This window comes from Polypterus senegalus, chromosome 3 (assembly GCF_016835505.1).
Source record: "Polypterus senegalus isolate Bchr_013 chromosome 3, ASM1683550v1, whole genome shotgun sequence".
Classification (NCBI taxonomy): Eukaryota; Metazoa; Chordata; class Cladistia; order Polypteriformes; family Polypteridae; genus Polypterus; species Polypterus senegalus.
In genome coordinates, this window is record NC_053156.1 from 111,411,513 (window position 1) to 111,438,620 (window position 27,108).

At 36.0% G+C, this 27,108-nt stretch overlaps 1 protein-coding gene across 2 annotated transcripts in view; it reads left to right on the top strand.

Moving 5' to 3' along the window:
• The window catches only part of trmt11 (tRNA methyltransferase 11 homolog), a 116,992-nt gene that overhangs the window by 39,261 nt on the left and 50,623 nt on the right, over positions 1-27,108 (top strand). The window contains exons 5-11 of one of the 2 annotated variants that reach the window (XM_039747816.1): positions 4,482-4,574; positions 6,756-6,890; positions 7,110-7,266; positions 15,774-15,854; positions 17,354-17,518; positions 17,633-17,708; positions 20,734-20,865. In XM_039747816.1, coding sequence (XP_039603750.1) covers positions 4,482-4,574; positions 6,756-6,890; positions 7,110-7,266; positions 15,774-15,854; positions 17,354-17,518; positions 17,633-17,708; positions 20,734-20,865 — 839 coding nt within the window. The remainder of the gene's footprint in view (positions 1-4,481; positions 4,575-6,755; positions 6,891-7,109; positions 7,267-15,773; positions 15,855-17,353; positions 17,519-17,632; positions 17,709-20,733; positions 20,866-27,108) is intronic. The other variant, XM_039747817.1, reaches the window with a different exon arrangement.

Here is a 27,108-nt window from a genome sequence, read left to right on the forward strand (position 1 = left end):
TATTAAATGGAAGGAGGATTACACTGAGTATGGCTTTACCAAAACAATTATTGATGGCGAATCGATTATTCATAAAGCTTGAATTGGTGATCTGTTTTTCTGTGTTAACCTCATATTTTTTCAGACTTCTTATCAAACCAAGGTGGTGCGAGGGTAAAATGAATCGGGATGCGCTGATCAATGTAATCGGTGTACCAGGAAATTATGCATTGACAATAGTTCCCCTTTGCTTCTAATGCAAAGTGTGATTAAATGCATTATTTTTTAACGCGTTATGGAGCACATGCATCAAAGCTTCTCAGCTGTGCTTGTGCTAAGAAAAGGAAAGATTTTAAAAATAACGTAACACGATTGTCAATGTAACCTTTTGTAAGTAGTGCCTGGAGGGTTCAGTGTGGAGAAACTCTAGAGAAGGCGTGTGTATTAACTTGTGGATTTTTCTGTGAGTATTTGGTGGCAGCGTGACGAAGTTGCTTCCACATGACCGCGTTAGCTGTGGAGCTCAGCTCGGAGCATATTCTTTTCCTACCTTGTCAATTGTGTAATGCATTTTTTGAACAGGTTTGATGCATGGACGTGATCACTCGTACTGCGTTCAGTCAGTTCATGTGAGCTGCTCTCTTGTGTAATGTTGCGATGTCCACAGCTTTATTTAATGTTGGCTAAGACCCAGCACTTAAAAATTTCTCGCTACAGCAATTTTAACTCCGTTACAAAGTGTTCCAAAGTCTCGTTTATACCTCGTGTGTTCTCATTAAACTTGTATCTCGCAAATAAAGTATTCGGCATTTTTCTTCAGCGCTCTTTGGGAGCTCTTCCTTCTTTTCTACGTACTGCGGTCACAGTCAGTTCACGTGATTACGTGGGAGGCGTGATGATGTCACACGCAGCTCCGCCCCCCACGGCAATCGAGCTAAGGTCCATTACAGTATATGGAGAAAAATAGGTTCCAGTTATGACCATTACGCATAGAATTTCGAAATGAAACCTGCCCAACTTTTGTAAGTAAGCTGTAAGGAATGAGCCTGCCAAATTTCAGCCTTCTACCTACACGGGAAGTTGGAGAATTAGTGATGAGTGAGTGAGTGAGCGAGGGCTTTGCCTTTTATTAGTATAGATATAAAATCCAATGTCTCTCTGTCATCTTTTCATGAGAGAATTACTTACCGGATTTATATTGGTTTTTTTTTCTATAATTTGCTTGAACATTCCGGTTGATATTGCGACTTCTCTCATTTTGCTATGTATCATAGTTCGCTTGCAGTACTGATTTATTTGCGCGAATCCGAGATCCATGCAATGGGCTGGGGGAGGGGTCATCCTCACTCACTCGCCAGCTTTGGGGCGTGTTCCTTAACTCCGCTTAGCTAGCAAACGAGAGAACAATTGAATTCAACTTTTTTTGATATTTAAAATAAAGTGTTACTTAGGTGTTGATGAGTTTGAGTCCGGATATTCTCTTAAGTGTATGCCACATTGAAAAGATAGATTGCAATTCAGATTGTGGATCGTGATTTTGTGTTAAAAGGATCGTAATATGATTTTATGGAAAGATTGCCCTCGCCTAATTTGAGTAATCAAGCTTTCAAATTTATGTAGGATTCATTAACCCTTTGGTGAGCTACTTGGAAAGGGGTTGCGAGCTACCGGTAGCTCACGAGTGACGTGTTGGAGACCCCTGCACTAGAGTGTCTCTTTCTCTTGCATGAATTGGTTAAAAAACTAGTCAGTAAATTGTCATCTCATAACAGTCTTAAGTTTCGAGTTTGGTATTTTTCCATTCAGCTGTTTTAGCTTTACACCATCCTCAAAAAAACTCAAGAAACTGACACACCCATCTTTGAGATATCAGGGGACCCTAAAACAATGAGATCCGTTGGAAACTGGAGATCGAAATTTTTGATGAATCTAAAGCTTTCGTTCCTCCTCTCTGTACAATAGGTTATGGTGCGGGAGAGTGCAAAGCAATAAGCCATAGCAAGTAAAAAAATAAATCATTAAGTGTACAAAATTTAATTCAAATTTTTGATTCATCAAAGTAGCCACCTTTTGCTGAAATAACATCCAATATCTGGTAGCCCATTTGATTCAGAATGCCAGCCATTCTGTTCAAGTCAACCACTCTGCCTCCAACAGAAGCATCCCAGATAGTCGCACTTCCTTCTCCGTGTTTGACAGTTGGTGTTGCACACCAAGGAGCCATTCCTTTATCAACTCAACGGCGTACAAACACCCTGTGTGATTATCTGAAGATTTCAGATTTTGATTCATTGGTCCATAAGACATTATTCCAGTCTACAGTAGTCCACAGCCGCTATTTCAAGACCCTATTTTGTCAATGACTTTCTTACTGCCACTCGCCCTGTTAGACCTGCAGCACAAAGTCTTCTCTTCATAGTAGAAACTGAGATTTGCTGTTTTCGACCACTGTTAAGCTGTGCTTGAAGCCCTCAGAAATTTGTATTCTGATTGGGTTGTGACTTTGGATCTGCCAGATCTCTTCCTAGCAAGGGTTAGTTTTTAGTTGCCTTTGGATTGTGTAGGACATCTTACTCACTGATACTTTGAGTTTTCTTTTGCAATTTCTCTAGATGAAAGACCTACAATTCTAAAGGTAATAATGCTCTGTCTAATTTCATTTGTTTATTGCCATTGTCAGTGGAATTTACAACTTTGTATATTGTCCAAGTAGTACTTCAGAGGGTCTCGTAACACAGTCTGTTTCAGCTCTGCTTTAAGACAGACAGAGGGTTTTAAAGAAATCAACAGAAGTTGGCACACCCATGCAAGTTTTTAGCTTCAGCTTGCTTTGGCTTAATTTACTTTAATTGCTGCAGAACATCTGTAGATGGTAACCTATTAATTCACTGTAAAAAATTTGTAGTATTCTGAAATGTCCTTTTTTCTGTTTTTGCTAACCTAAATTTTCATTTAAATCTCTGACGGTTTACTGCTTACCATTTTACCAGATCATTTATTGTATTTCATCTGATTAAATGTGAAGAAAAACCTTTGACTGTTAGTGTAGTATTCTAAGGTTACAGCTAGTTTTACTTTCATGGTGATGTTTTCTGTGTTACTATTTATTATGAGGAGAAGCAGGAAGAAAGAAAAGGATCGAAGTCTGGCAACCAAAGAACAGTACAAACTAGCATATCAGCAAGCCTGCAACATGTGGGAATTTTAAGCATGATTGAAGTTATTTACCTCATTTAATTGAAAAATAACATGATATAATAAAATATATACACAAAGAAATTGCCCCAGGCTATAAAGGTGGTAAAACAGGCATGTATATAAAACATTCGAGACTGACACAAAGTACAGAAACAGGTCAAAGTGACAATTTGCTCCATGTTGCACTCCCACAAGTATTTGTTCATTACAGCTTGGTTAAGATTGTCCGTGGCCTTGCCAGGTCATCTGCAGTGATTGAACTGTAGATGACTTGGAGGTCACACATGTGATTCAGTCTGACTGTTCTTTTGGAATGCACAGCTTTGTGCACATGCTTCTGAAATGATGGTAATTTTGCTCAAGTATGTTTGTTACTGGGCTCCTAGGTGCCATCTGCTGGTTAAAGGGTTGCAAAAACATAGGCTTGGCATGACAGACAACTTTGAAAGTTACTGCATTTTATCAAATATCTGGTACTGTATATCAACATTGTCTAGGAATGCTGTTGACATTTCTGGGCACTCTCTCATCTGAGATGGAAAGTAGCATGGTGGAATCATGTTTTGCATTTCAACGAGTCAATATTTCAAATTGTTTTTGGAAAAATAAACAGTCTGGGCCAAAGAGGAAAAAGTATATCCAAGCTGTTATCAGCATCAGGTCCTAATCCCAGTCAGTGTCTGATATGGCATGGATGTGTTTCATTGCCCATGGCATGGGTAACTTGCAGATCTGTAAGGGTACCAGTAATGCAGAAAGATATGTACAAATTTTGCAGCAACATTCTGCTATCCAGACACAGTCTTTTCCTGGGACATCTCTACATTTTCCAGAAGAACAATGCCAAACCACATTCTGCCTGGATAAACCAGTGCGTGGTAGCATAAGCAGAGAGTGTTGGTGTCATATTGGCCTGCCTACAGTCCTTACATGTCTGAGAATGTGTGACACATAAGTGCAAAATATGGCAATGAAAGAACTGTGCAATTGCACAGCTGAAGACCTGTGTGATGAATGAATAGGGGGAAAATTCAGCTTGCTAAACTTAACCAACTTGATTTTTTTAAGTGTTATTTAAAGAAATGATAATGTTACATAGTTGTAAACACGCGATTGTCCCAACTATTAAAAGAAAAACAACAAATCTACAAGGTTAACATCAAATAATGTGTTCTTGTACTGTTTTCAGTATAGTACAATGTGAATAGAATTTACAAATCACTCATTTGTTTTTACTAGAATGTTCCATTCTGACCCAACTTTTTGGTAATTGGGGTAGTAACCATGTATTTGTTTTAATTTAGGGACATTTTCTTAAAGTGGATTCAACATACAAGATTAATGTGTATACATTCAATAAAACTTTAACCCATCAGGAACGAATAACGAAGATTGATGTAAGTACATTAATATATGAAAATTGTTGTGACCTAACTAAAATAACTTTGTCTATGTGAGTTTTTTGCAGTAAAGAATCTTAAAGCCATAGTAGCTTCCAGCCATGGGGTGTTACTATGGTTGCAGGTTTTCATTCTAGCCCTTTTCTTTATTAGTGATCAGTTATTGCTGCTAATTAACTTATTTAGCTTTAATTTTTATTGACTTGCTATTTAAGAATCAGATCCCTTAATTATTTTTTTTCCATAATTAGTAGCCAGACAATAATGAGATACAAAATGAGACAACACATGACCCAGCAATTTGCGTCCACCATACGATATCTGAAAATAAAGAAAGGTGCAGTCACAGTAGCTTTCCGGGACTGGAGTTGGAGATGCTTGTTCTAGCATATACAGCTATTCACAGAAGCTAACTGTGATTTATGGGCTTTAAAGGATACTTTTGCCATTTTTCAAGTCCAAATGCATTTGTCCATATTCCCGATATATGATAATTTGCACTGCAAGTTGTGTTTTAAAGCAAATCATTTTTTTATACATTTTTAAAAATATCATGCATGTTCTTGCAGATTAGAATGGGTTTCAAGGGGCACAAATCCAAATGTGGAATAAAAGCCTTAAAGCTTACTGAAGACATTCAGTTTTCAAGGAAAGAGTGATGTCTAGTATTAATGTGTCTTGAGATTACACACTTATTGTAAAACAATGCAACAATGTTCAATAATGCTATAAATGATTATTTAATCTATAAACACAAGGACTGTAGAAATATGACGATTGCATATATATTTGTTGATTTATAGGATGGGATACAAACAGAATAGACAGACAAACATACTGTTTACTGGTTATTCAGAGTTTTATCTTGATGCAAATAGTTTTACAATACCAAGTCTTTAAAGTAATGTTCTATGGTTTGTGTAGTTTCTTTCGGTTCAAGTAAATGTGATGTGTTATCTATCTGCATCTAAACTCTTAAGCCAGAAAGAGTAATGCTTTTCCTCAGAAGTGGCAGAAGTTTCTTAATTGAAATAATAGCTATTTCTCAGCCTTTTCAAACTAATGCCATATTGCTTTAGCTTGGCAAATTGTATCTCCGCTTTCTGGTCTACAAAGAGAAAAAGACTACTAGTTTCAGCTCCCCAAATAGTGAGAGATCAGCTTTCAGTTTCAGAGATTTTCAGTCATTTTTGGAGAGTGTGCTCAGGAGTGACCATGGGCAGATTGATGCAGGGAATCCCTTGAGAATGTCTTCAGTGTTCCCTTGAGAGACCTACCTGAATGAGCCAGAGAGAATCTTCAGGATGGTGCAATGTATTTTTAGGTGAATGTCTAACATCTGACTGAATTAAAGTCATTTCCAGTAAAAAGAGTGTCTCCTCATAGGCAAGTTCTTCTGTCCATCAGAGTTGTGATTCATTGCTTTACAGTTGTTCCTGGTTGTGTCCATTTCACATGTTCTGGGTCAAGAAGTCTGCAGGGGGCCTTTGGAATGATCTCAAGTCAAGTCTAACTTGTACACCTTTGTTATCAGAAGTACAGGCTAATCCTAGTACAAGCTTGAGTACATTCACTTACGTTGGAAGTTAAGAGGGGGATTTTGGGTGATGTGTGTTAAATCTGCTACTTAATAAGCCTGATGTACCACTAAAGCCTAGCAGAATGGGCATTGCGCCTGTTGTACTGTATTGTATTGACCCCCTTCTTTTTGACACCCACTGCACGCCCAACCTACCTGGAAAGGGGTCTCTCTTTGAACTGCCTATCCCAAGGTTTCTTCCAATTTTTCCCTACAAGGGTTTTTTTTTGGGGGTAGTTTTTTTTTTTTGTCATCTTAGAGAATCAAGGCTGGGGTGCTGTCAAGAGGCAGGGCCTGTTAAAGCCCATTGCGGCACTTCTTGTGTGATTTTGGGCTTTACAAAAAATAAATTGTATTGTATTGTTGTCCTACAATTGATATAATTAATATCCAACTGGTTCACCTGTATTCTCTTGGAAATTTTCTTCTGTGAAGGATGCTTTGTAATATTAATTTTAATTCTTCTGAAGTGATTTTTAATATGGTTAGTCAAATGGAATTGTTTTTTCCTTTTAAATTTTCCTTTTTATGTATTGAAATAAAAGAAATTTTAAAGAATCTCAATATCAACTGATAAGACTCATTTTTTTATCAAGTAGGCTTTAGAGTTTATGCCATTTCAAGGAAAAGTAAATTTGAAAAATCCTGAACATGTCTTTTGCTTGCTGGAAGACTATGGTTCTGACCCTAACAGAATACCTGAGCATCCATTGAATATTTATTTTGGCCGATGGGTAAGTATTGGTTTAAAAATATCTCTGCAATTTAAATAATTGTAGCATGCTATTTGTTGTTAAGAATTGACCAGTTAACTATCTATCGCATCTTCTTATTATTAGTAGTACTTTTTTTTTTTTTTTAAACAAACTTTTCAATGTTAATAGTATGTCCATTATTTGTTTGTTGTTCTTGATTTTTTCTTTTTTAATAGTAATTACATTTTTTTTTTTAAGATTGCAGATGGTCAAAGAGATTTAATCCGTTCCTTCAGTGTGAAGAAAAGGCACTTTATTGGAAACACCAGCATGGATGCAGGCTTGTCATTTATAATGGCAAACCATGGCAAAGTTAAAGCCAATGATTTGGTATTTGATCCTTTTGTTGGAACAGGTGATGTATTTAATATTTCAGATTAAGATAAGAATGGAATAAAAGATATTCTTATTTATTATTAATATCTTCAGGCAATTTGTTAATTTAATTTTTTTGTGTGTTTAGATGTGCTGTTTTTAAAATGATTCTGTTGTATCAAACAGAACTTACACTGTAAGTTAATATTGTGATACTCAGTGCAGTAGACTTCATGATCAACATAATTTACGTGTAATGGATGCAAAATATAATGTACTTTTACGTCATTTTTTAAACAATGTTTAAAAATATAAAATGATCCAAGTAACAATGTTCACATTGCTGACTTTTCCATCCATTTAGTTATTTAACCTGCTTTCTCCATTTCAGAATTTCAGGGATCAACTGTTTATCCTATTGTGATTTATATTAATATTTTTTATTGTGATATGGCAACAAATTAGGCATCTACTAAAATGTTTATAAATAATTTGTATATAGTGTTGCCACCAGGGGGCACTGCAGTTCCCCAGACACCCTAGACACACAGCCTCGGACACAAGTAACAGCAAACAAGAGGATTTTCTTATGTTTTCCAAGAAGTATTTCCCACCATAGCCACAGTTACAGTAAATCACACCCAGTAGTACATAGCACTTTGCAACTCTGTCATCTTAGTCTTCTCTCTCTGCCTGCCTTCATCACTACCTCCTCCACTCCTCCAGCAAGCTTTGTCAACCTCCTCCTGACTCTGGCTGCTGGAGATGTGGCAGGCAGCTCCATTTATGTTATACCCTATTTTCATCCAATGCACCTCTGGTACAAATTTCATTTTTTTTTTCCCCACTTTCTGGATATTTAGACATTGACATTGCACCTGAATCTCTCAGCAGCTACATGTGCTACTGGGACAGTGCCTGCAAACTCCTGTTTGCTTTGCTGTGACAGACATGTGAAGTGGCTGCATTTATCAATAAATTGTTGTGTAATCATGAAAATTTGCACCAATATAGAGAAACATGGTTTAAGTAGGACAGTGTTATTTATTTATTTTTCACATAAATGGCATAAGTACATTTTGCTGTGAGATAAATCTTGGAAGGAGAGTCTTTCTTCCACAAAGTTTTTCACTCATATTGATGGCTAATGTGCAGAAACATTCTTATTAATGAGCTCATTAACTGTGTCTTAATTAGGTTATTCATAAATGAACTATTTTAAGTCATGTATAAAGCAATAGTGGTTATATAATGCTAGTGACCGTGTTTAACACATTTATCCCTGAAAATTTGCTGTGCAGCAGGTTAAGACAATTTGTTTTCTTTTTCCAGTGCCCAGTTATGTTTTGTGATGCTAGTATGATATCACAGAGCTGTAGTAGCAATTTTAGATGGTAATGTCACTACCCATCTGCCCAATTTGCGTCGTACATTCACAGAACTTTCACTCATGTACTTTAAGCATGTCTACAATGCTGCCCAATGTGCTTTGAATAATTTACGGTGTATACTTTTTTTTTTTTTTTAACCTACAGTATTTTCATTCAAGGTGTACATTAACTGACTACAGGGTGGGCCATTTATATGGATACACCTTAATAAAATGGGAATGGTTGGTGATATTAACTTCCTGTTTGTGGCACATTAGTATATGTGAGGGGGAAAACTTTTCAAGATGGGTGGTGACCATGGTGGCCATTTTGAAGTCGGCTATTTTGGATCCAACTTTTGTTTTTTCAATAGGAATAGGGTCATGTGACACATCAAACTTATTGGGAATTTCACAAGAAAAACAATGGTGTGCTTGGTTCTAACGTAACTAAGTTTAACTTTGTTTACAGCCATTGACATGTCGCAGAGGTTAACACGTGAGGAGCGGATAGAAATTGTGTTGATGTCTGGTGAACGCAGTAACCGGGTCATTGCAGCAGATTTCAATGCAAGACACTCTACGAGACCACCCATCTCCCATGCTACAGTTAGCAAACTGCTTGCTAAGTTTCGTGAAACTGGTTCAGTGTTGGATTTGCCAAAATGTGGACGCATGAAAACTGTCACTAATGAAGAAACATCAGTGGCTGTCCTAGCTTCATTCAGCAAGAGCCCACAGCGTAGCACTCGCCGCATGTCACTGGAGAGTGGCATTAGTCGAACATCCCTTCGGCGGATATTAGCTACTCACGAATGGCACCCTTACAAACTCCAGCTACTGCAGCATCTCAACTAGGATGACCCAGATCGGCGCATTGAATTTGCAGAATGGGCAAAACAAAAATTGGAACAGGACCTTCAGTTTACGCAGAAGATTTTGTTCAGTGATGAGGCAAACTTTTATGTGAATGGTGAAGTTAACAAACAAAACCACGCTATTGGTCTGACACTAACCCACATTGGATTGATCCCTCCAAGACTGTTGGAACAAAAAAATTGATGGTATGGTGTGGTATATGGGGTACAAAGATAGTGGGGCCATTCTTCATCAATGGAAACCTCAAGGCCACTGGATATGTGAAATTGCTACATGATGATGTGTTTCCCTCTTTATGCACTGAAGCTGACACGTTCCCTGAATTTTTCCAGCAAGATAGATGGTGCACCACCACATTATGGGTGTCAGGTCCGAGCATTCCTAGATGAACTGTTTCCTGGAAAGTGGATTGGTCATCATGGGCCAGTTGAATGGCCCCCAAGGTCTCCCGATCTGACCCCCTTAGACTTTTATCTTTGGGGTCATCTGAAAGCAATTGTCTATGCTGTGAAGATACGAGATGTGCAGCACCTGAAACTACGAATACTGGAAGCCTGTGCTAGCATTTCTCCTGCGGTGTTGCTATCAATGTGTGAAGAGTGGGAGAAAAGGGTTGCATTGACAATCCAACACAATGGGCAGCACATTGAACACATTTTATAAGTGGTCAGAAACTTGTAAATAACTCATGAAAGAATAAAGTTACGTTAAAACCAAGCACACCATTGTTTTTCTTGTGAAATTCCCAATAAGTTTGATGTGTCACATGACCCTCTTCCTATTGAAAAAACAAAAGTTGGATCCAAAATGGTCGACTTCAAAATGGCCACCATGGTCACCACCCATCTTGAAAAGTTTTCCCCCTCACATATACTAATGTGCCACAAACAGGAAGTTAATATCACCAACCATTCCTATTTTATTAAGGTGTATCCATATAAATGGCCCACCCTGTATAATGAAAATATGAACATTTTTTGTTCATTCATTGTATAATGTGTCAAGATTTATTGAATGTTGTGGCTTCAATGCTGGATTAGGCATGTTATGCTCCTTGCTACTGTATATAGCACGGATATGGTAGTGACCAGCCAGCTCTCAGAGTATATACAGCTTATTCCTTGCATCACAAGTTCTGTGGGTGTTGGCTAATCATAGTGATTGTAGCTCCGGAGACACAGACAGAGATAAAGAACTCTGAGTATTGTGGAATTGGTTGTCATCTACTAAGAGTCTTAAAGCTGGAACATAGATGAATTAGATTGTGGTCAGATTTACCCAAAAGTTTACAGTTAAAGGCATCTTTAACATTGGAATAGAACAGGCCCGGCTTGTTATTTCCACAAGTTGAGCATGACAAAAACAGATGGAAATTTGTCATTGTTTCTTTCAAAGTCACGTGGTTGAAGTCGCCACACATTATGACTGCAGAATCAGAATTGTTCATTCACTCTGCTGACAGAGTGAATCATTTACATTGATAAGTCTCCATTTGTAGAGGGAGGAATAAAAACATTAATAAAGATGATGTAAGTTATCTCCATTGCCAGATAATGTGGACGAATTCCAGCAGCCAAGATTTTAATATCTGAAATACAAATTGAAGTTTTAACCATATTATACTCCCATTTACACCATTCCTCATTCACATAGATGACCAGACACTCTCCTGTCTTTTTTCCACATTGTACTGGGTCGCTGTGTGCAAATAAGAGGAAATCCATCCAGCATTAAAACAGTTTCGGGTATATCTGGTTTAAGCTAGCTCTCCATAAAATACAAAATGCTCCTGCAACTGTGCGAGTTGTAACCCACTATGAGAGCAGACAATTCATCCATCCTATTTGAGAGTGATCAAACACTGGGCATTACAACGGACGGTAGACCAGTCCTGAATCATCTTGCCATGCTTTTATTGTTACATCAGCTTTTCACCTCTCTGTCATCAGTCAAACAAACAAACTGAGCTGCTTTGATACTCGTGATCCCAGCACAAGTAGCGGATAAAATATTGAAATGCAATTAAAGGAACTGTTGTAGTTTAAAAACTGCAGGCATTTCAGCACTGAGAAACCCTGTCACCACTTTGAGCAGGGGAAAGGTCCTGTATAAATATAATTTGTTAATAGTTAAATATACTGCATAATTAGTCCATAATTAGTATGGAAATCTTCATAGGTCTGCAAATGTACTATCATGGATTGAACAGAAATGTTTGTTGCCATTTCTACTCTACAGCTTTGATATTAATATTCTTTCTGAGTTTACAGTAATACCCTGTCATTCATCAAGTTGTGTTGCATCGAATTCGACTTTATGCCGTTTTTTTGTTAAAAATATATGGAAAAATACAAATTGCCTTAAGTGAATTTATGCAAGCGTATGTTGCTCAGCCAGTGTTAAAATGTGTAAAGTAATACAGTATATTATAATGTATAAAATAAAATAAAAGCTTATAAATTAAAAAAATATTGTCTTATTTTCCTGGTATTTGGAGCTAATAATTCTGAGTTCCGCTGTGTGGTGGTGGCGGCGGTGTTGGTTGGCACTCATGTTTGCGCATGCCAATTCATTTCAAACTTGTGTTTGTGCTATTCGCAGTTTCTTGTTTGTATTGCATTAGTGACTTTAATATTTACCTCAATGGCTACAAAGAACGGTCCAAACCTTAAGCGTCATGGTATATTGTTAGACGGTAAAGTTAGCATGATAAAACATCATGAAAGGGGTGAAAAGTTTGCTTCCATTGCTTGTGCTTTTGGTTTGAGTCAGATGACAGTATCGGCAATCGTGCATGACAAGGGACGGATTTTAACCCACCGAATGAAGGAACACCGCGAGTAAAATCGACATCGCTCATGTAAAAATGTATTGTTTTTTCTTTCAGTTAACATTAATAAAGTTTATACATTTAAAAGAAATGCTTTTTTTAGGGTTTTTTCTTATTAAGGCATGCCTTTCGGAACCAACCTACTGATGTAGGTTGAAGTAGTACTGTATTTTCTTTCTTGAGCACCACAACTTCTACAGATGATATATAGATATACAGATGGTATTAATTGGTATGATTGCAAAATAATGTTGAGTGCATGTCAAGCTATGATATAAAAGAAGAAATTGCAGTTCTCTGAAATAACATGCTTTAAATTTACTTTTAAACAGTTTACATTAAAAACAGCATTCCAATAACATGTGGCACAGTAACATAGTGGTTAGCTCAGCTGTCTCACAGCCTCGGTTAGCTCCGTCTGGTGTTCTCCCACTTTTTAAGATACTCCAGTTTTCCTCCTACATCCCTTATACATGCAGGTTATTTAAATTCAGAATAAAAAAAACCTCACCCAGTATGATTGGTTGTGTGTGAATGTGTGCATAAGTATGCCTTTTGATGAAATGTCCCTCTGTCCTTCTGTCTGGACTTGTAATTTACTCCAGTTTTCACAACCTTGAATTAGACAGATCAGGTATAGAAACTTTCAGTTACATCTAACAGTTCCTATTTTTCTATCATTGGTGGGTATTGTTAGGAGACTTAAGATTTCATAGGGAAGTCAATGCTGTTGTGCTCAGTGGCAGTTAATAACTCTGTGCTGTTGTAATGTCTTAAGTTTCCTTTGTTTTTTTTGACCTGGTAAATGCAGATCAGAAATGACTATATACATTTCTGAATGCTGTATCAAAGTGAAGAGTTTAGTCACTGTATAAAATGTGATATACAAAAATTTCCAGAGATCTTTTAAGCGAGAGTGATCAACTTGCCACCCTTAAATTTGGTGTTGTCACTCTTCAAATTATTTACTCCATTTCTGTTACTTTCTAAATGATCTGTGTCCAGTTTTTACCATCATAACTGAAACTGATCGATAAAAGTATGAAATGAAATTAACATTGTTTAGAGTAGGCAGTACTCTGAAGAACAATGGAATATGCTATATATAAAACAAAAAAATGAGTATAAATGGTTGTATAAAATCTTAGTAAAGCTGAATGATCTGAAACAAATATAATTGTACAAGTTTTATAATGTATTACATGCACATAGAAATAATCGATTGTATTCAGTTTAATTTATTATGTAGATATTGGTTCATCAGGGTTTGATTTCTGCATATATGTTTCTATGACTCTTTCCTACAAAAAGCAGCACTGAGACTTTCTGCCAGTGTGTTGGTGACTTTTAACGAGTTATATTTTATGGCCTTTTCTGCCTTTTCCCAGAAACATTACCTCTATATAGGTATTTAAATCTGTTTAAATAAATAAATGTTAAATGAGTGATTGCAAAGCAGGAAATGCATTATATTATGTAATAATTTTAGTAGGTATGTCGATAATAAGTATGTATGTCCCGCTCCTTTGTATCAGATACTACATATGTGAGTTGTGGTCTCTAGAGGGTGCTGTTGAGCCAAACTCAAATGTTGCCTGTGTAAAAAATATTTTTTTTTTATGTGAGAAGTTTTTGGTAAGTATGCACTACCGGTCAAAAGTTTTAGAACACCTTTATTTTTATCGAAATGCATGCAGTTTAATGTCTTAATTTTTCATGAAATAAAGGCATAGAATAAAAAAACAATTGCAAATAAAAAAATAAAAGTTGAAGCATCATTAAGTATACAAAATTTTACACATTTTTGATTCTTCAAAATAGCCACCTTTTGCTGATAAAACAGCCAAACTGTGGTAACCCTTTTGATTCCAAATGCCAGTCAATCTGTGCAAATCGTGTACTATTCCTCCAGTAGAATAACTCCAGACCTTACTTACACCGTTTGGCTTGCTCTCTCTCTCTCAGGGGTGGGGATCGATCTGTTCTTAACATAATTCTTTTTTTTTGTAAAAACTTGATTGCTATGTATTGATTGTAATAAAATTAATAAATAAAAAAAAAAAAAAGAATTAACTCCAGACCATCACACTTCTACCTCCATGTCTGACAGTTGGTGTCACACACTAAATAGATAGAGGGGTTTTAAGTAATTGGCTGAAATTGAGACACCTGTGCAAATTGTTTGCTTCAACTTGCAAGGCTCAATTTACTTTAATTGCTGCAGAACATCTGTAGATTGTAACTTATTAGTTGTTCCCTGAAGAAGGCCTATTTGTAATATTCTGAAATTTCCTTTTTTTAGTTTTTGCTAATCTAAACTTTATATTGAAACCTCTGGCAGTTTACTGCTTACCTTTTCACAATTTTTGGTCATTCGTGGCTTTTCAACTGATTACATTTGAAGAAAAAGTTGATAACTGAGGTGTTCTAAAACTTTTGACCGGTGTTGTATATACAGAGAAACTCATTTACTTCTTTAATCAACCTGGCTGCCACTTGCAGTGAGCACAGCTCACAACAGTCTGTCTGTAGTAATCCTACCACAACAGTAAATTCTGGAAGAAGTAATCATTTTTCCAAAATGCTTTCATTTTCACTTCCCTGCCCTGGGTATTTTATTTTTTTTGAATTAGCAAATGCCCCTAAAATATACGACTCTAGGTTCAGCATACTTTATGTGTGCTAAGATAATGACCAGTATACTATATGCAGCAGATATATAAGAATGTGTGAGACACCCTGTATATTATTTGTGCTTGATTTTGACATCATTAAGTCAAACAAGTTGTGCAAATGTAAAAATATTGTTGTTGAAATGTGTGGAATTAATTTACTTTTCATTAACATTTTTGCATCATGTGTTCAACTGTTGACATGACTTCTCCTAAGAATATGTATAATCTTTGGTGATGACACTTTTTATTTATTTTTTTTTCTAAATGATCAAACACAGTTAAAAGTTTTGCTTGGTAATGTCCATTGCATTAAGTGGAAGAATGTTCACACTGCACGCAGAGTATAACACATACCTTTAGTTCCAAAGTGTGTAGACACTGCTAGTTTTTGAGTAGTAAACTATTTGAAGATATGAAGAGTAAAGTTTGAGGGCATTACGTTGTAATTAGTTTTGTATATTTTATGGCCCAGATTCATGACTGTTATGTAGTTGTACACTTGGCAGTGCAGTTTAAAAGTACTGCGGAATGTGTGGCCCGGATGTACTTACTTATAAGCTGATTCAGTTTAGAAGAATTCTTTTGAAAAGTCAGGATGCATTAGTATAGTTTTATCGTGCAAAGGAGAAATTTTAATTCAACAAAACATTTATAAATCTGTAATTAAAAATTATAATTTTTATATATCTTTTATTCAGCATACTTACTACTTAGTGGAAAAAAAATCAGTTTAGCATTAAAAAATTGTTTCATACCATCAATATGCTGACAGTATTTCTTTTTTTCCTCAACAGGTAGTCTTCTTGTTGCATGTTCGCAATTTGGATGTTACGTTTTTGGTACAGACATCGATTACAACACAATTCATGGAATTGGTATGGTATTATATGGCAACTTCACATCAACATTTTGCCATTCAAAGTAAAACTAGAAAATTGCAAGGAAATTTATATTGAACCATGCAGTTTAAAATTCCATAATCAATTAAGCTCTTTAATAAATGTAATATGTTATTTGTGTGCTAGTTATTCATAAGAAAGTTATACATTACAATCAAATGTTTGTTACAGTACCCAGTACTTTGGAAAAAAAAAAAGTAAAAGTTTTATTATGCAAGACATTCCAGTTATAACATACTTTTTTATATCCTATATAATATTGAAGATAATCTTCCAGATTTCCATGCAATTAGCAATTCCAGATTTTAAGTACCAATATAATATTAAGCACTAATATGTAATGAGTGTAAAAATACTCTAGCGTACAGAAATTCATTACAAGCAGATGTAAACATTTTTTTTAGAATTTGTTAATCTAATGGGACAATAGAACATGTTTCAGTTAAACATTTTTCCATGAACCCCTAGTGCTCTGTCTCAATGTCTAACCCAAATCCTTTTTATGCCTTCAGCCATCTTAATTCATGGTTCTCCTTGATCATATTGCTCTGAAATGCAAAGTAATCAGGCAAGAGAAATGATCATATCTACCTTGGTCAGTAAGCTGAGAACTAGCCCTTAACCAAATATATTAAAGTGAGCGGATTAATTTATAACCAATCGATATGATAATGTACTCCAGTACATCACACTTCATGCAGAAATGCTGAAATTATTTTATTTTTAAAGAGTTAATTTTCTGGCTTAAATTAATTATTGTTTAAGGAACTGTCAACTTGGACACTTCTACTGCAGAGGCTGATGCCTGACCCATTTATCTTTTACTTTCTTAACATGAGTAAGGGTTTGTGTGAATATTGCAAGTTGTTTGTTACCTTATTAGAGGCCTACACTTGGTATACTTAATTGTCAACACGATAGTCTGACTATACTTAATTGTCAACTTGATTTAAGCCTCTCGATCCCTGTGATTTGATGAATGGATAATATATGGTTAAGCTAAATCTTAAGGTTGAGGAACATTATCTATATGCATATAAGCATTTGAGTTCAATAACTATTACATTAAAATATAACTTTAATATTAAGAAAGCCATAGCATAAGTAAATGATTAACATTTTACCAGTTTTTTCCCCCCAGACATGTTCAGTTTTCTTTCCTTTGATTACAATTTTAGGTGTACTCATACTGAACACTGAATTACACAGCAGCTGATTATTAGTATTTCTTAAAGAGTTACCTTACTGAAACACTCTCGGATATCCTTCATTTCTGTATTTTTATGATTATTCATTCTTGTCTTAAAAAGCTGATTATGACTTTGTGATGCAAATAACAGATTAAAAGTATACATTACTCTTACTTATATAGGATATGTCATGTAAGTCATTTGAGTAGTTTCAACTTACTGAAGAATATATTTAGGGCATATTTGTACTTATAGCCTATGTAATTTTCCTTTTACTTTTTTTAGGTAAGGCCAGTAGGAAAAACCAGAAATGGCGAGGGCCAGATGAGAATATCCGGGCCAATCTACGACAGTATAATACTGAAAAATCATATATTGATGTTTTAGTGTCTGATGCTTCAAAATCAATTTGGGTACCAAAAATGCTGTTTGATGCTATCATCACAGACCGTAAGTTTAAGAGTTAACTTATTGACCAATATTTCAACTCAAACAATTGTTAAAGTATTTCTGCTTGATTTTGTAGTTCATTCTTAAAGTAAACTCTTTTTAAATTAATTTCAGCTCCTTATGGAATTCGGGAATCAACCAGAAAAATCGGTTGTCAGCGAGAAGCTGCTAAATCAAATGAAGAATGGTGGTATTGTGCCTATTCTGTAAAGTATTAACACATAGGGATTGAGTTAGATTTTTTTTGATAGAACACATTTCTTGTTGTTTTCTGCATAAAGAAAGTTAACCATTTGAGTTCAGTTTTCTTATTTTATATTGTTTCTTTATATATATATATATATAAAAAGATAACTCCTGTAGCCACAATAAATGCCTTTATTGAATAGACAAACCAGGAATGAACAAGTTCCTTTCTAGTGCAGCCACAGCCGCGACACACATTAAAACATCAATAATAACTCATAAACTTGCAATATTATTTAAAAAAATTGCAACATTTTACTTACCAAAAATTCTGATTATTTGTAAATAAAATCCATTGTCCTCTCTTTCCTCAAAAACAGTTCAATATCGCCATCAAAGCTAATGCTGAAAGGCAAACCCGCCCTATGGCTCTTGTGTTAAAGTGGAGAAGGCTGCATGCGTGAAATTTTTCTTGTATTCCCGAAACTTCTGGGGCTCGAGGAGCATGACAATCATCAGGTTTTCGTGGTCTTGAAATCTGGTCTGTGTTTGGCAAATAATATTGTCCAGAATCCTGCCATGGAGTTGGCCGTAGTGCACGCGACGATCTTTCGCTCGGAGCGTTTGCGGTGCGTTCAGTGGCCTAAGAGAGTTCTTCATATCAGCTTCTATCCAATCAATGGCTCTGAATACGGTGACGTTGCCACACGCCTGCTAGAGGGCCCTACTGACACCAACTCAAAATCTGATTGGTTGAAGCAACAGGTTAATCGACATTTATTCTGTGTTAGAGTGCCTCCACAAAAGATTGTGAAAGCCTCTCTGCCTGGCAACAAATGATGGCTGAAATGTGATTGGTTAAATGCTTTAATATGAAACTCCGCCTCCCACGGCTATCAAGCTGCAGTCTATTCTCTCTGCCTGGCAACAAATGACAGCTGAAATGTGATTGGTTAAATATTTTAATTCGAAACTCCGCCTCCCACGGCTATCGAGCTGCATTCTATTACAGTATATGGACAAAAATACGTTCCAGTTATGGCCATTACGTGTAGAATTTCGAAATGAAACCTGCAAAAGTTTGTAAGTAAGCTGTAAGGAATGAACCTGGCAAATTTCAGCCTTCTACCTACACGGGAAGTTGGAGAGTGAGTGAGTGAGTGAGTGAGCGAGCGAGCTAGCTTGCTTGCTTTGCCTTTTATTAGATACATCGCCACATGCCAACATTTACTCTCTTTTGCTTTTCCCAGATGGCGAAACAGGATGGGTGTACAATATAAAAACAAACACCCACACAATATTTCGGGTCAAAATTAGCGATACTTTCCCATGTATTTAACCAGCTTCTATCATCTCAACGTCTATCGCAACATTGAATTATTAATCAGTATGTAAAAGTTGCAGCTAATTGTCTCTCTTCTTTATTGAATCGAATCAAGCTAAACTTAGAACAAAACATATGCAAGGTCTCATTGATAATGTTCAAAATTAAAATATCAATAGTTCAGACAAATTCAAAATTGGTAAAGCAGTAATATTACCATCATATCAAGGTAGTCCAAGAGCATTGCAACAGTTATATCATGATGCAATAGCAATATCCAAAACTATCGGTCGGCCAGATTTATTTCTTACAATGACGTGCAATCCACAATGGCCAGTAATCCGCAGTTTCTTGAGAACATTGCCACCGGCTACATCGGCTCTGGGTATTCCCACTTTCATAAGTAGATTGTTTTATCAGAAATTCTTATTTTTATTGCATGAATTTGAAACAATGTTTGGGCAAAAAGGAGATCTTGATATGCCATTCGTATTAAACCGTTTACAATTTTCCAGTAAGAATAGCTTTTGCAATGACAATTAACAAATCACAAGGACAAACATTTGAAAAAGTTGGTTTATTTATAAGAGACAAAGAAACGATATTCACTCACGGGCAATTATACGTTGCATTATCATGCTATAAGACCAAACAAGGATTCAAAATTCAGTGCAATCTTGAAGAAAAGTCCATTACAAATATTGTTTTTACTGAAGTTTTTAAATAAAAAATGAACATAATGCATATGCAACAATTCCCATGAAAAAAAAAAAACACTTTACATTGTATTTCCACAGGACCAAACCCAGGTGTTGGCAAGCGAATCAAGCAGGGGGATGAGCTCCCTAGTAGTTACTATATTTATACAGGTGTTTTATTTTTTTAAATTTTTTTTTTAAACAGTGTATCAGCTAGACATTCCTAATTTGTAAGCCATAATTATAAATATTGACTATTTGAATTATACAGTACTTAGTTTCTTACCAAAGCTTATACTGTATCCTTTAAAAAAGCCACAAGTCTATCAAAAGTTTATTAGATGCTGATCAAGAAGATACAAGGCTAACATGCACATTTACAAATAAAATTAACAAGTTTTGTTGTTAAGCTAACAATGCTGTTGTTTACTAAGCAGCACTGTTAAACTCTTTTTTTATCTTTTTCTAATTGAAAATTTGAGTTGCTTTACTAAACATAAGCTCACTCACCATCCAAATTCTGATAAGCAGTGTACGTTTAATTAAAGAATACATAAAAAGGTTTGAATTCATTAAAGTATCTTTTCTTATTGTTTGTTTAATTGCACAGGATGACTCCTCTGATTCCCTTTTCTCAGTTTATTACTCCACTTTCTTTAATGTAAGGGTAGTCTTCCAGTCTTCTGTCTCTCTCTGTGGCAAAGTATGCCTTGCTGCTGTCTGTTTATGTGTGCTAGCTGAACTACCATAGTACCTTGCGTAAAGGAACAGTTCAACTACCTTATCATAAACTTTGAACAAAAATATTCTTAGAAAAATTGTTTTTTGTGATTGGCAATTTTTACTGATCAATCAAGTCTTCTTGAAATGAAAATCAGCTGATTTAGATCGAGCACCACTAAATCTAATTGCATTACTTTTTATTGTATTACAATGTCTAATAATAGTAAACATAATTGAAATTAGTTTCAGTTACAACTTATGCTTAATTTTTTCCTATCTAACAGTGGAGAAAACCATATTCCTGCTTCAATGGCCTATCATCTCAGTGATATTTTCATAGATTTATTGAACTTTGCTGCTAAGCAACTTGTCATGGGAGGAAGATTGGTTTACTGGCTGCCAGTCTACAGGCCAGAGTAGGTATTTTTTTTTTTTTTTAAGTACTTTTTGTGTTTTTCAGATATTAAAAAATGAATTTATGTGAATGATACCCAAGCAATTTAATTAGGTAAATATGCAATGATTTGCATTTTTGGTGCTCATGTACCTGATTTTTTTCTAATTTATATTGCACATTAAACATGTAACTGCAATCTTCTGTTTATTAATCCAAAATAAAAATATTCAATTCAAGATATAGTTGAAAGATGAAAAAAATAATGGCACCAGTTTTTAAGGCTTACCAGGAAGTGGAGTGATTTGGGTATTTTTTGGGTCTTAAACTGTGAAGTACTGAACTTATAATAGTTAAAACTAAAGGTTATATTTCTCTATCTCCCCCCTCACATTTTTACATGGTATGATAGAGAGTTTTATGGTTTTGTTTGAGTATGCATGTGTGTTCATCTGTCTTTGCATTTCAGTTTCTTATTCATGCCTAATGCTTTGTAACGGAAAAGCAATAATGTTGCCTGATATGGAATGAAAATTAGGAACTCTAAAATTCCCATACCTCTAAGTTGCAAAATTGTACAATTACATATAAAGTTCATAAGAAAGAAAAAATTCCACCAGTTACATACTTTTGTTTAAAAAAAAAAGGTAAGGCCATTGACGCATGTTTACAAAGAAGATCTTTATGCCAGGTTCTCGTTTTCATGCACATCTGTTAATATGCGCAGCCTAGTCCTGTGTTTATTTAACAAAAAAAGTTACACCTACAGAAATTTTTGTATCTGTTACTCTTTTTTGCATAGTTTATAGTGATGGCCATGAACAAACGTTAATGTGTTTTCGTGGAAAGCGGAGATGGCATGGTCTTGATTGGGGTCAAACTTGAACAACAGCAAACAATATTAAAATGTAGAAGGACCATATTTTGTTTTCAAAAAAGCAGAAGCTGTAGTAGTAAATCAACAATGGACACGTGTCTTCAAAGTGATGAATCTTCATTAATTTATTTTACCAAAAATGCTACATTTTAATAAACTTCATAGACCACTTTTTAAACATTTGCACAGCTGATATACTGTATATGTTTTATAATGGCAAAGAAGGAAAAAACAAAAATGCCTAGCCTAGTTTTAACTTTAAAAGTTTTAACATTTTGCATGATAATTGTTGCCGTCAATTGCAGTGTCACAATACAGAACATCTTCAGATGCTTTTAGTGCAGTATTTCCCAACCTCGGTCCTGGGGACCCCCTGTGACTGCAGGTTTTTGTTCCAACCAGATTCCTAATCAGTAAAAACCTGATAGCACTGATCTTATTTAATTAGCTTGTATTTTTATTTTATTCTACATTCAGAAAAGCACAGCAGCATGATTTTTACATTTATAAGACATTTAGAAATATTTCTGCTTTTGCTATAGATTTAAATGCTTAACCCTCTTTTGTTGATTCCATTATATTTTTTGCCGTTTCTCTATGCAGTTTTTCATCTTCGTTGTATCTTATTAATGACAATTAAAAATGAGCAGAGCAGACATGCTGTCAAACAACACTGAATAATCAAAGGCTGTAAGTACTTTAGCATCAGACCCACTGATAAGTAAATAATGGATTAATGAAACAATTAGAACATCTAGAAAAGTAGAATGAAAATCAAGACGAAAATATTGTTCTAAAGAAAAAAATACATTATTCCCATATAACTGCTTGGTACATTATATATATATATATATATATACACATACTGGGGGTTTAGCAACAGGACCGAGGTTGGGAAACACTGTTTTAGAGGTTTTTCAACAGAATATGTTGCAGTCACAATATTAATCATTACTTATATATTCGTGATGTACATCATCATTTAGTGATTTCTGTGATACTTAACCATGTGCATTGTCAAAACATTCTCAGCTGCAGTTATAGTGTCCTCTGTTTTTCTCTCACAAAATAGTCAGCTTAGTTGTCTTTCTTGACAGTGGTTGTGTGCTTTCTAAAGTGAACATAAACCTATAAGTTACAGGCGTCATTATATTCTACTGACTTGTAAATGCAAGCATTATATATATTACTTTCAATTTTCTACTTGTTATGTCCAGGTTAAAAAAAAAAAACAACTCATCTGTAAATGACACTTTTGTTTGGACATCTTTTGTGGTTATGATCTGGTGTTTTATCGTAATGTGCCTGTTGTCCCGCCCTCCCTAACTGTCGGACTTGCTGTGCATACCTTTCCTTTTAAACAAAGGGATAGATATCTGGGTTTCAGCTGCTGTTTAACCAACAGTTATTTCAAGTGCAGCCTACTGCCAATGTTTTCTGAGCGCCAGTCTATTCCTCAGTTACCATACCTCATTATTCTTCAACTTTTCATGATTTTTGTTTTTTGGTATTGTCAAGATAAGTAATTTTTAAACACTCCCTTATGTTACAGTTTATGTTAACTTCTTGTAAATTGGGGATACTCCCTAATCAAATGAAGGAAACGTTGTTGTTAAATGGCTGACCTGTAAGTGAAGCACTTGATTATTTCGTTAGTAAAGTTTTTCTTTAAATAAATCTTTCTGTGTTACGTTCAACTGTATTAGAGTCAGATATCACAGAACCCAAAGAATATGACAGGTATTACCTGGTAATAGCTTGCATAGCACATACTGAGAACTGCTTGTATTCTTTTTAATGCAGGAAAATTTTAGGGTATTTTTTATTTCTTTTTCTTTTCTATATTTAGCTGTTCATAGTGTGAACATTTTGTATACATTATTTCTGTAAGGTTTGTGATTCTCTTAACACATATACATCCGATATCTCCCTTTCAAATTTAATTTAAAATATTTCACATATGCCAACTGATTTGTTTTTTGATTTGATTTGCAATATGTTCTTACTCAGCTATTCAACACATTTCTTCTTCAGAGTTCAGTTTTTTTTATTTTTTTCCCATGTCTTTTCATTTTGATTATATTTTTATTTAAACATTTAACAGATGCTTAGTCTTACTGATGACATGCAGTTTGGAAAGCTGGGAACAAGTGTTTAACCCATTCCACTACTAATAATAAGACATAATTTGTTAATTAAACACACTATTTAATTATTACAACTTTTATTTTTACAGGAATGCTAAGACTAAAATTGACATTAAATAAAAACGGTAAAACATAGAATGATTTTTTTTTTTTTTGTTAATTAGATATTTTATCATTCTTCATCTCCAGGCAGTTTTGGAAGAGTATGATAATTTTTAAAACATTCTGGCATATGGAGAGCCACCAAGCATTTCTCACATTCCCATCATGATTCGCTCTTCTTTTTCTGGAAAGAACACATTTTACACAACCTGGATGGGTTTTGCTTTATCGGATTTGGAGGAATTTGTCTAGGGAAATGTGCCCATTGTACAGCCTGTAGTCGTAAAGGGCATACTTCCCCAGATGCCCTTCCTCGCCTCTTGTATGCTGGCAGCGTAATATGCTCTAAAATGTTCTCTGCTATACTTATCCTATAGTCACTGTATGTCAGCCTTTGCACATTTGACGTATTTTTATGCAAAGCATATGTATTGAATAAGGCCATGTCTGCCAAATAAAAAAAATATTTTTTTATATCCTTTGGAGTATCTTCGCATAAGTGGAAAGGAAGCCAAGCACTGGTCATTTCTATCAACTCCGCCCATTCCACGATTATAATCAATGACTGCCTTGGGTTTTTGTACTAAATTCCCAGTTTTGTAATCAGTTTTTCCAGTGTCCGTCATGGAAATATCTGAATGGATGGTTGAAAGCATATGAATTGGCTTTTTGTCAATCCATCTTATTGCAGCTATATCATGGCTAAACAAAATATCACGTGGCATCACCACGTTTCAATTTCTTTTGTTTTTTAGCATTTATCCTGTACATTGGTGGCATATTTTTCCTCATGCATCGAACTGTTCCTACTGCATTTATTTTCTTTTTTTTTAAATTATGGAATAAAATTGGAGATGAATACCAGTTATCTAGGAACACCGTGTACCCATCTGAAGTATATGGCTCCATTAGTTTATATACGATCCCTTCACTAGCTGGCAAAGATGAGTCTGTTTTTTTACCTGTATATATTTCAAAATCTAGGCAATATCGAACTAGATTCGCAGATTTTGTATATCTTTATGCCAAATCTCACTCTTTTTGATTTGTTAAATTGGACATAACTAAGGTGCCCGCGAAATTTCATCAATGATTCATCGATAGATAACTCCTCATTGGGTCGATAGGTCGTAAATTTTTTTTTCAGATAATTTATTATTGGACGGATTTTGAATAATTTATCATCTTTATCTAATACAGCATTGTCTGCAAAATGCAAATTCGACAGAATTTTTTCAAATCGTTTGAATGGCATTATTGTTCTGAATAAAGGTGTTTCTGTTGACTTTCTTTCACTCCAATATGATCTCAATGTATTCTTCTTCACCTGACTTTGGAGTATACAGATCCCAAAAAATGCTTTGATTTCATCTGCAGATACATCAAACCACATGTCATCAGGTTTTATTGCGTGCTTTTGCATCGCAAATCTGTTAGTTTCATCTGCAATCATTTGGAAAAAATCGTCGCCAAAAATTATTTTATAGATGTTGTACGGCGTAGGATTTCGTCCTAAATTTAGCCCTGCCAAGCGACATAAGCCTGGTACTCCAGTGAATGGAATTTTGGATATTTAGGTTGAGTCTGTATTCCAAATCCATTCCTCATTTTTGATTTTTTTGCTAGGTACCTCGCGATCCACTTGTTGTTCTATTATACTGTCACTTGACACTTCAGAATCACTATTTGAACACTCCAAATCATTTTTCGAAGATGTAAAATCACTTGAATCACTAGCACATTCTTCAACTTCACTTTCACTAAAACTTTCCAGAAGCAATTGCTCCATTTCATCTTCATTTGATAAAATATTACGAGCGCGACGAGATCGTTTAGTACTGCTGGCGGCCATTTTTAAAACACTGTCGGTTGTCAAAATATCGAGTATTTAGGTTAACAGTAATTCCTTTGGTAATTATATTTTTTCATCAAAATATTATTCGTAATTATTTTATCAATGTTATTTACATGAATAAAGTTGCTGTCAATGATTTTTTTATATATAAAATGATTACGCAAAGACAGACCGACGATCTCCTCCTTGAACCGTCACCTTATCGTGGTGGAGGGGTTTGCGTGTCCCAATGATCCTAGGAGCTATGTTGTCCGGGGCTTTATGCCCCTGGTAGGGCCACCCAAGGCAAACTGGTCCTAGGTGAGGGATGAGACAAAGAGCCGTTCAACAAACCTCCAATGAAGAGTAAAACTTTGGACAACGTTTTCCCTTGCCCGGACGCGGGTCACCGGGGCCCCCCTCTGGAGCCAGGCCTGGAGGTGGGGCTCGATGGCGGCGCCTGGTGGCCGGGCCTGCACCCATGGGGCTCGGCCGGGCACAGCCCGAAGAGGTAACGTGGGTCCTCCTCCCCATGGGCTCACCACCTATGGGAGGGGCCAAGGAGGTTGGGTGCAGTGGGAGTTGGGTGGTGGCGGGCGGGACCTTGGCGGTCTGATCCTCGGCTACAGAAACTGGCTCTTGGGACGGGAATGTCACCTCTCTGAAGGGAAGGAGCCTGAGCTAGTGCGCGAGGTGAGAGGTTCCGCTAGATATAGTCGGACTCACCTCGACGCACAGCTTGGACTCTGGAACCAATCTCCTTGAGAGGGGCTGGACTCTCTACCACTCTGGAGTTGCCCCGTGAGAGGCCGAGCAGGTGTGGGCATACTTATTGCCCCCACTTGGAGCCTGTGCATTGGGGTTTACCCCGTGGACGAGGGTGGCCTCCCTCCGCCGGGTGGGGGAAGGGTCCTGACTGTTGTTTGTGCATATCGCCAACAGCAGTTTGGAGTATCCACCCTTTTGGAGTCTCTGGAGGGGTTGCTAGAGGGCATACCTTCTGGGATTCCCTCGCTTTGCTGGGAGACTTCAATGCTCACGTGGGCAATGACAGTGAGACCTGGAAGGGCGTGATTGGGAGGAATGGCCCCGATCTGAACCCGGCGGTGTTTTGTTATTGGACTTCTGTGCTCGTCATGGATTGTCCATAACGAACACCATGTTCAAGCATAAGGGTGTTCATATGTGCACTTGGCACCAGGACACCCTAGGCCTCAGGTCGATGATCGACTTTGTGGTCGTGTCGCCGGACTTGCGCCATATGTCTTGGACACTCGGGTGAAGAGAGGGGCGGAGCTGTCAACT